At 40.3% G+C, this 11,303-nt stretch overlaps 1 protein-coding gene across 3 annotated transcripts in view; it reads right to left on the bottom strand.

The window, feature by feature from the left end:
• Nucleotides 1–11,303, bottom strand: part of Pura (Puratrophin-1-like) — a 50,851-nt gene that overhangs the window by 37,332 nt on the left and 2,216 nt on the right. The window contains exon 1 of one of the 3 annotated variants that reach the window (XM_070279530.1): nucleotides 4,115–4,278. The exons of the other annotated variants lie outside the window; for them this stretch is intronic. Coding sequence (XP_070135631.1) covers nucleotides 4,115–4,261 — 147 coding nt within the window. The 5' untranslated portion in view covers nucleotides 4,262–4,278. Of the gene's footprint in view, nucleotides 1–4,114; nucleotides 4,279–11,303 lie in introns of those variants that run through there. 3 annotated transcript variants of the gene reach the window in all.

Here is an 11,303-nt window from a genome sequence, read left to right as displayed (position 1 = left end):
GCTGCAAGTCCTGACACTGACAGCCCAGGTCCTTTTTAGCCAGGTCTAGAGAGCGCCGGCCAGCAATGGCCAACAGATGTCGCCTTTGGCGCCTGCGCACTCGCACAGATACTCACCAACACCAGCAACAAGAGGGGCCACAGATTTCTTCGACAACAGTCGAAGCTTATAAATTTCCACAATTTGTTCAGGCCGGCACTTTGAAGTGGGCCGAAGCGACGCCAATAAATACCAATAAATATATCATCAATATTTTCTTTTTGGGCCAAGCACTGAGAGAAATCTAAGAGAAAATGGTAATCTAGAATCTAGATACTTTCAACGGGAACTCTGGAAGAACAACGTTTAAGTCCCCCTTTTCTGACAGTGTCTGGATTCTGTCTCTCTGCCACCTCTGGTGGAAAGATCCCGGCCCAGTGGCCATGGCAGTGGCACGCATGATATGAAGAAGGAATCAGAGGCAAATGCAATTTGCTGCCAAGTCTGCTCATCAATTAATTGGCCCGGCCGATCTGGTTTGGGCCTGGCCCGCCCGGGGGCGTTCGCGTGAGTCTTGGGCAGTGGGTCGTCGGTGGCCACTGGCCAGTGGTTTGGGTTTTTGGTTTTTTTTTTCTTTTATGGCCAGCGGAGTTACAGCTGCTAGCCCGCTGTTCAAATTATGGCCGCGCGTCAAAAGGAAATCGAAAATGTTGCACTAGTTGGCTGGACAAGCCATTAAAGGAAGGTCGCTTCACTGCACCGACATAACAACCTTGGGGCTATCCAAACCGCTCCACTCCACTCTAAACCGATGCTATCCAAACCCGAACCGATCCCAGCACTCTCTCACGCATCTATGGTTTCACCTAACGCCGCTTTGACCCAAATCATCCACTCCGAAAAGATATATAGTCCGTCCTCCGTCCAGATCCCCCCACCGATGCCACTTTACAAGACGCCGAGAAACAAGATTGGAAATTAATTTTTATGCATCTCTTGTCACATTTGTGTTAATCAAAACATTATGACTGCGTTTTCTTTTATTAATTGGACAACCTCCGTGTCTAGGCAGCACCAGAAACACCTGTGCCTTACCACTGGAGGAGCCTAGCAGCCCAAGAGCCGCCAAAAGCTGGAACTGTCATTGCCATTGCCATTTCCAATTCCAAATACCACTGCCATTCGCGAGACGCAGCTGCCCACAAAACAAATTAAATTTATTGCGTGTGATTTTGATAGCGCGAAGATACACAGAAATATTGCGTCAGTAACTAATTTGTTAGCTGGCAGAGTGACTGCCCGTTGGAGATAGTAACGGGGCGCCATACTTTTAAGCCAGGTTGGTTTTTTTTGGCGGGGGAGACTCCATAGTCACACTTGAGAAAAATAAATGGGTATTCAACAAAAATACTCTTCGCTGGACTAATAATATACTCTTCGCCAGATTAGAGTACTTCATTTAATGTCTTATATTATTGATATATCTATTGACTTTCATATAGCCCACTTAATACCTTTTAGTATCGGTCGTAAAAATTAAGAAAATTTATTTTCCATGCAACTGCTTCATGGCAATTGAAAGTGCGTGGGCTGCAACTGCCACTGCTCCCAAATTAAGTGACAGCGGCCAGAAATTGAAAATGACTGAAAATGTGAATGCGTGTCGTTAATGGGCCGGCCTGACCTCCAACTGAGGTCGAAGAAAGAGAAACTGGCCAGCGGAGGTGGCCAGCCTTTGAGAAAATCCATTTGCATAGTAGGCTGGAAAAAATAGCAAAACCCCAATGATGTTTTGGGTGGGACAACACTTGTTGTTTACATTTTCCATAGATGATTTATTAATTCGATTTCACTGGTATTTATTAAACAAATAGTCAGAGGCTTTACTCTTGATACTTCTTAAAGAATAAGATTATTTTATGCTTGAAAGTTATCTAACTAAAGCTCTTAGTTATGACATTAAGTAACCATAACTTAACTCGAAGGAAACTCAAAGCATTTCCTTCCACTTATAGGTCAGATCAGATTATTCGATTACAAAACCCATTTCCTATATCAAATTTGCATCTCGTGCGTTGAGTAACCGTAGCCGTCTCTGCCATTGGCGGACTTTTATGAAAGGTTCAATGTTTCGGGCCGAACGGATTCATTGCAGTTGGCATGCTGGCAGTCCACATCGAAGACGAACTTAAGACTCAAAGTCGCGAAATGAAAAAATTCCCACGTCGTGCGTGAGTGCGCGGGAAAATATTAAAAAGATTTCATGTCTTGGTGTCTTTTTACAAGGAAACGGGCGGTGAGGTTTGGAAAACATAGGGAAAATAGCTCTCAACTGCATTTAACAGCTTTGGAGATTCGATTTGAAAGCAGTTCGTCGTCGCAGTTGTTGCTTTTTCGATTTCGAACGTTTTTGTACGTTTTTTGGTTAGTTGCATGTCGCGGCGTTTTTGCATGATTTCTAGTTAAAATGCAAAACTCAGCTGCGATAAATAAATATGCATGGCTCTCGGATGTGGCTGAGGCTGTGGATGTATCTGTATCTGTGACTGTGACTGTGAACAATGTGGCTGAAAAACGGCAACCGAAAACTGACGAGCGGATGCACAAGGCAATGGCAACAGCAGCCTCCACCAATTTCCATGGCAATTGGCCAGGCTAACCAGCAACAGGCCAAGTTAACAGCAGCAACAACAGACGGTGCAATTAGCCACTGCTGCCAGCTCAAAGAAATTTTTATTTGCTTTTTTGGTTTATTGGCCATCGAATGCACTGGCTCCTTGTCCGCCGTCCGGCCAACAAATGAGCCACTGATAAATATTATTAGCGCATTGCCAGTCGCAGGCCAGGCCAGGCCACCGAAACCTGTGAAAACCAAGTGCAACACCAGGACCCATTCAGCACTGAAAGAAAAGAGTCTTCAATACTGGTCTCTTCTTTGAAAAAATACATCTTAGCCTTTACTTATAGAGCTAACTAATAGCGTTAAAAGTTACAATTTTTTCCAGTGCTTTGATCGGTGCACTGACTGCCACATTTGCGGCATAATCGCAATTTATTTAAATGCATTTGGGGCGGCCAGAGGAGGCCAGGATCGGATGGGGGACTGGATGGCCAATGGGAGTCCTAACACAAGTGCTGCTACTGCTGCCAGTCTGCAATTAATATCGACATTTTAACACTTTACGTTGAATTATTGCGTCTCTTACTTTTCCCGATTGTTATTATCAATGGGGGCAGACAGTCCGTTTAGCTAGTTTGGTGGTCTGGACCCGGCTCTGGGCTTCGACTTTCAGGCTTCGAGGTGGGGTGGTGTCTTTGAGACCCATCAGTGCCGCCACTGACAACTTTTTACCTGGCTCCCAGCACTTATCTTCCAGCCAGCCGAATCTCAGCTATTTCCTTTGCATTTTCGCTTTGAATTTGGCTCCAAGTGCCGCGCTATCGCGTTTCGTTAATGGGCGGGAAATGCAACTGTCACCGCAGTCGAATGTCAAGGAAAACATCGAAATATATCGTAAGCAGAGTGCCCTGGTAACTGATTGAATAACGACACTGGAGGTGTGATCGGACTAGTTCATTGTCGGAAATTGCCAACCCAAGAGTTAATATTAAATCAGTAACTAATTCTTTCAACAAGTGAGGGATTCAGTAAGGTAATTCCCTTTTAAGGTTTTTTTCCCAGGCGCTCTTGCATCTCAGGTCATTGCCCAGAAACCCCTTAGCCATAAAGTGTTCCCAAAACTTCAGGTAATTTTAAAAAAACTTTCCCCAACTTCCCTTAACGAACAAACCGCCATTTAATCACAAATCAACTTTCACGCCCCCAAAAAACAAAACTCAAGCCTCAGAAACCGCCAAGAAATATGAACTCTCGTCTTGAGAGCTCACTTAAAGCTAGCCACATTAATCTACAATTACTTTGTATGAGCCCCCAATGGCAAATGGCCAATGGCCACTGGCCAATTGCCAAAACCCAAACCAAAACCGAAACAGAAACTGAGAAAAATGACTCAATTTAAATCAATAAAGGGCTCTGTAGCCGCCGCCAAGCCCTGGCTCGTATTGACCCCCGAGAAAATGGGGATAAGCCCACCATACTATACATATATAGTATGTATAGTGAGTGGCAACCTACCTCCGCATCCTCCGTCTGGATGGCCGCATACGAATGCCAGATCAGTGTCGGACCGGGGGGCTGGGCTCCGTAGCGGAGGCGAGCGTATTGCTTCATGAATATTTTCCAGATTACATAAGCAGCCATTGCAGCAGCTTCTCCGTTCATAAAGATCACCCCGATATCCACATGCAAATTATATGCGTGCCAGGAAACCCAACCTGGCCAGCCAGCCAGCCAGGGAAGGCAATCCAGATTTGGGTTCGGATTTTGGGTCCGGTTAATGCGTACCCTCGGCTGTTGCGTTTATTGTTTTCATAAATAAAGAAAATCCACCAAGGCTGGCACTCCAAAATTTGTCGGTTTGCATTATTGTTATTATTATTATTATTTTTATTACTCCTTGTTATTATTGTTGCATTGGCGATTCACTTTGCAGCTCTTACAGATTCACTTCATTTTTCACAGCAAAAAATCGCACACACAGGCCACAAAACCAACAAAGGCGAAGGCAGGGCTTCGAAAAAAAAGGAAGGCAGTGGTTACGAAAAAAAAACCCTCTGTGCCCCTCGTGATTTTGTGTATTATTTTAATATTTATTTACATTTGAGCATTTTGCATAACGCGCGGGTCACGACGGAAATCGTCGGCTGGCAATTTATCAATACGTAGTTGTTTCCATTCCCCCCATGGCCTCGAGAGCCAGAAAGGTTTTCCAGTCGAAAGAAATCAAAACAAATGAAAAACGCGCCAAAAAATCAAAACGCGCACAAATTTTGTTTAAGTTTTTGTTTTCCTTTTTTTTTTTAAGTTTTTATGGGGCGTTTGCGAATCGTTGGAGGAGATCAATAGGAAAGACTTGAAGACCTGAGAGCTGGGCGCGAGAGACCCGGGGTCTGTCCCGTGTGTCCGAGAAACAAGTTCAAAGCGTTTGCGGCGACCGCTTTGCACCAACTAAATTGAAACGAGCCAGCTCCAAATGGAAAAGCGCCAGCGATTCGAGGGTGTAACTCACAGATACTCACACTCATCCATTCCGACCCGGCCCAGCCCCCCCTGAATCCGGCGGATAGGCATTGCAGGCTTCAATGATTTTCCATGCGTGCGAACGTTTTGTATAAATGCGCGATATTTGAATTTGGCTGGGCTTTGGCTCTCAGCTGACTAACTGACTATCTGACGGGTGGGCTATCTGACGGATTGACTATCTGACTCAACCTCAGCAATGACGTGGGGCAGCAGCGCTTGATTGAATACCCCAATGGGCCAACCGGCCAAGAGACGCTCGTGGAACATCAATGGCAACAGCTACAGGAACAATAAACGCAACACACCCACAATTACCGGTGATTTATAGTGGCACAGACTAAGGATATCTTGGCTTAGTCAGGGGGTTGGTTAAAAAGTATTAATTAATAAAACAGAGCAAGGACTAGTCCACTTTTATAATCCAATAGTTAAATTCTACCTAAGTGTTTCTTATGATTATTATGTTTCCTAACTATTTATACCTTTTCTCTCTTATAGAGTATCTAAAACTTCGGCTTGAAACCCTAAAAAACCCATAGTTCCCTTCCATTTAGTCTCTATTTGATGTGGGGGACCTGAGAGAGGTCTGTATTATGCACAATGTTATTGTTTGCTTCGCGCCGGGCTCCCCCATCTCCATTTTTTGGGCCCATCCCTCGACCGGCATTGTATCCCATATTTGTGAATATAAAACATCATATAGACATACAACTTCAACTTCTGCCTTGAACTTGGCAAGTTCTTATGTACCAAAATAGGTTGTCATATATATATATAAAGCATGGATATATATTTTGCTTGCTACTTTGTCGGTATTATGCCTTTTGACGGGCATTTGTTTACGGTCTCAGGCTGTTCAGAAAAATACACGCTAACGAGCTGGGGCAGCTCCTTCTGGTGGCTTGGGTTCCTGGAGCCGAGATCCCCCTCCCAAATCCATTCCGATAGCCGGAACACGCGATGAGTGTTTACCCTGCTACAGTTTCACAAAAAATCTGGGCAGTCGCTGAAACTGCGAGTATAAACATTTGTCGGCGGGATAAACAATATGCGGCCGCACCGAGGGCCATAAATATAGGTATTGAGTACTCCTCCCGGGCCTCTGCCATATTTCCACTTGGGATCGTAATTCGAACGAGCGTTAGAATAAAGTTTCATCGGGAATGGGGTTGTGAGCAACAGTATCAATATTTCCGCCATCGCGAGATGCAATTAAAGGCAATTATTTTCCAGACCTAGTGCTCCCCAATGATGAATCATAGAATCGTGCTTTGATACTGGTTTTAATCAAAGCTAATTATTAAATGAAATCAGAGACCTATTAAGGGTTGTGATCTGTTTTGAGGGAAGATCTGTTTTTGATTGGATTATAGTCATAAAATTAAAGGGTTAACTGTCGTTTGGCTCATATCAGTGGCTGTTAAATATTAGAAAACTCTTTGCATGTGCTAATAAAAACGGAAACGCAGCAGAACGTTCTGACGGCTGGTCACATATAAGCACTTTGCACTTTTTTTTCCTAAACTGTCAAAAAAAAAAAAAAAAAAAAGAGAACTTTCCATTTTAAAAGTTGCAACTTTGCAACATCGAAGAAGATTCTGCGTAGACGGAGGAATTTCAAAATTTCATAAAAGAGGGATTTAATATTTTTACAACGGGAGGAAATCCCCTTAAGTCAAAAATGCCCCACTCAGCCAGGGCAATGACCCTGCGCTCTGATGCGGCTAATAATAAAAAAAGAAAAACATCGGATCCAGAAATTTCTCAAAAAGTTCAGGAAGAAATGGACATCTTGGAGTCAGAAGAATGCAACGATAATGTTTTACAGCAGACTTTGATCAACGAGCAGGATACAAATGTCATCAACATCAACGACAATGACAACATCATCATATCCAAACCACAGCAAGTACCGCTTAGCTATAAAAGCAATCATAAAGGTCCTTATTTTGTTTATATTGACAAACTCACTAACGGTGACAGTACTAGAGAGAATCGTGAACCTATTAATGCCCTCGAACTAAATGCAACTATTTTTAAGCTTAAACTTAAAGATATAGTCAAAGTCAATAAAATAGGCTACGGGCGTTGTAAGGCAGAGTGCAAGACAGCTAAAGCAGCTAATAATTTATTAAATTCTGATTTAAAAAAAGAGGGCTACGACCCTAAAATTCTTAAGCATTTTATTTTTAAAACTGGTATCATTTTTCAAATTCCAATTAAATTTACTACTGACGATTTAAAAGAATTTATTTCATCCCCAGTGCCTATTCACGAAATTATTAGAGTAAATAGAAAAAATGAAAACAAAGAATTTGTCCCCACGTCCAGGGTTAAGATTATTTTTGAAGGCTCCCAGATTCCAGAAGAAATTGACTTCCTTTATACAAAGGTCAAAGTGGAACCTTATGTTCCTTTTAGCCAATGTTTTAGGTGCTTCAGATTTGGGCATTTTGCTCAACACTGTAAGCAGTCTGAAGAGAAGTGTCGCAATTGTTCCCTTTCTCATCCAAGAGAAGAGACATGTACGACACTTAAATGTATTAACTGCCACTTCTCCCACACCGCTACCTCACTTGAATGTCCGGCAAGAAAAAGAGCGTTTGCCATACAGAAATGTATGACATCGCAAAACTTATCTAGAGTGGAAGTTAGAATAAGATATCCTGCTCTTTTTGACAAACTAGCTCCATCCACTCCTGAGATTTTTAATACCACCGAATTCCCTCTACTAGAAACCCCTAAAAATTCTGCATCCCCGGTTTTGCAGGATAACACTAAACTAGCTGCTGAATCTATTCACAAATATTTACCCTACAACAAAATAGCAAAAAATTATAAAAACAAGTCGATCGAAGGAAGAAAGTCGCAAGAGACGATGTCCAATTGGAAACGAATTATAAAAGATCACGAAATTTCTCTTGAGGAAAGATTTGTTCCCCTTCAAGGGGCTCCTCTTTCCAATCAACCGGCTGATTCTAGCTCTTTGCCACCTTCAGCCAGTTCTTATCAGAACTCAGCCTTGGAAACAGCTGAGAACAGCTTAATCAACATTTCTTCGGAGATTGCCTCCTTCCTTTTAATAGACAATCCGAACAACTCAGGTAATACCAGATCTTTTCTCGAATCCTTAAGGGATATTATAGCCAAAGCCAACTCTGAAATCGATATTAAAAAAATGAAATCTTTAATGTCTTAATCTCTCATCATGATTAAGCCTATAAAAATACTTCAATATAATATTCAAAGCTTAACTTCACAAAATAACAAACAGTTGTTGGAACTTTTTCTTATAAATAACAATATTGACATTGCCATTCTATCTGAAATTTGGGTAGTGGATAATGCCATGTGTAGTCTAGCAAACTATAATTTTATTTGCAAGCCTCGTGAGGATGGTTATGGGGGCGTAGGGATTTACGTGAAAAAGAATATTAATATAAAAATCCTAAGTATTAACTCAAAAATCGAATCTATCGGTATATCAACTAAAAACCTTAGGCACAACTTTAACATATTCAGCGTATATGCCCCACCTAATTTGAGCATACATGATTTTAAAGCAGGACTCAAGGAAACTATGTCCTTAGCTGCTAAACTAAATGGTCCCTCGTTAGTGGGGGGCGATATTAATGCCAAATCGCCCATATGGGGCAGCCTCATTCAGGACAACAAAGGTATGGCAGTGGAGGAAGTACTTTTATCCACAGGTTTTTTTTGTATTAACGATGGTTCTCACACCTATTCCACTAACCCTACTTCCAGTTCAGCTCCTGACGTTTCGTTTGTTAATAAAAATTCCCTTTCTCCTATTTGGACTACTGCAAACTCTAAAATCTCTAACAGTAACCATTTTCCAATAATTATTGAATTATTAAATGTCCCATCCACTATCACCTTACATAAAACCTTAACGGAAAAAGTTATAAAAGATTTTTCCAAAATTAATATTAGCTCTCTTGACAGTTTATGTAGCACAGCTAAGGACATAATAAAAAAAAACACTATAAATCTTAATGAAAATAATAAATATGTTCCAAAAAAGTATTGGGATAATACTTGTGAAAAGCTTTTTAGATTAAGGAATGCATGCAGGCAAAAATATTATAAAACCAAATTGACATCCGATGCAGTATTGTATTTAGAGTCAAATAAAAAACTAAACAATTATTTTTATAAAGTTCGCAAAGAAAACATGAATACTCTAGCTGACTCGTTATCGAACACCCAGTCTCCAAAAGAGTTATGGGAAAAAATCAAACCCTTAAAATATTATAGACAAACTAAACCCACACCTAAACTTTTTGACGACCAGGATCATCAAATTTTTGTTCAGCAAATTGCAATAGCTCCTGACACCCCAGGCTGTATAAATTATAATTTCCCCAATTTTGAACTTGGATCCATAAATAGAAAATACTTTTCTCCTAATGAAGTCTTAGACTTTCTTAAGACTCGTAACCCAAATTCTTCGAAGGGATTGGATAACATTTCTTATAGTATGCTTCTATCTTTACCACCCGAACAAATTCAAAATTTTGTTTCCATGTTGAATGATATTTTTAACGAAGGCCAAATACCCGATATATGGCAAAAAATTAAAATCGTACCTGTTCCAAAAAAAAATTTAGATTCCTCTATCATTACTAACAATAGACCTATATGTTTGTTAAGTGTAGTCTTTAAGTGCCTTGAAGGTCTTGTTAAAAATAGCTTAGAAGAACACATTACAAAAAATCAATTACTTCCTGACAGGTCTTACGCCTTCAGGAGAAACCGCTCAACAGCACAATGCATTAATGATGTGATTAACAATGTTGCTAGTCTTAAAGCCAAGGGCTTTCATGTTTTGGCAGCAGTACTGGACCTGAGCAAAGCCTTTGACTGTGTCAATATCTCCATTCTTTGCAAAGTTCTTGTTGATTTTGGTTTCAACCACCGCTACATTAATTTCATTATTGAGTTTTTGAGAAAAAGAATCCTGGTCTTGGGAAAATCCGAGGTCATTGTAAGCAAAGGAGTTAGTCAGGGAAGTTGCCTCAGTCCTATTCTTTTTAATCTGTACACAACCGTCCTTCATACTATTATTGATCAAAAAAGTCTACTTTTTCAATACGCGGACGATTTTTTTCTTATTGCTTTTGACAAAGACTTCACGACTGCTAGAGAAATTCTTGAACAAAAGGTGAATCTTTTTAAAGAAACTTGTGATACGATTAATTTAACTTTTAATCCCTCCAAATCATCTGTGATACATTTTAACAATAGGAGACGTTCTTTAAATATTATGTGCAACAATCTAGTGATTAAGGAAGTTGACCATGTTATTTACTTAGGAAGAACCATTTGTACTAACAACTCTTCTATCAATCATGTTAGACACACGCTTGCTAAGGCGAATAAAACAAATATGTTTTTAAATATGCTTAGTGGTTGCCGCTTCGGTATCCACCCCAGCGTAGCTCTTAAGTTTTTTAAAGCCTTCGTTAGATCCAAATACGAATATGCATGCTCTACCTTTGCTAATATCTCGAAGACTGTTACTTCTAGTATCCAAATACATGCTAATTTCTACCTAAGGAAATCCCTTGGACTATTAAAATCCACTCCTGTAAATATTATTTACCACCTAGCAGCAGAACTCCCCCCTGCCTATAGAATGAAATTTGCTACAGCTAAGGAATTAGCTAAAATTTTCACTCTTAATCTCCCAGCTGCTTTACTACTTAAAAACAACTTCGCCGCCAAAAACACTACTTATATCAAAACATACTTAGAATTTAAAGACATTTTTGATTCTTTAACCTATGTAAATTGCTCATTTTCTAAGCCTCGGTTTTTAACATTTGATTCAAATTTTTTTAAGGGTTCTTGCCATAACAAAAAATCTAGCAGCCCTGACGTGGTGGACATTCTTTTTAGAGAAAAACATAGTTTATTAACTAGCCAAAATTTCGAAATAATTTACACGGATGGCTCTATTAGAGATAATTTCACTGGGTGTTCCTTTTATCATGTCAATAGTAACACAACTAAAAGCTTTTATATGAATAAGAAGTTCTCTTCACTTACTGCAGAGCTTACAGCCTTAGAGAAAGCCATTGAATTTGCAATTGACCAACATATTACAAGGATAGCTATCCTAACGGATAGTTTGGGTGCTATTCAAGCCCTTCAAAAG

Source organism: Drosophila bipectinata, chromosome 3L, assembly GCF_030179905.1.
Source record: "Drosophila bipectinata strain 14024-0381.07 chromosome 3L, DbipHiC1v2, whole genome shotgun sequence".
NCBI lineage: Eukaryota > Metazoa > Arthropoda > Insecta > Diptera > Drosophilidae > Drosophila > Drosophila bipectinata.
This window is presented reverse-complemented; position numbering and strand designations above follow the sequence as displayed.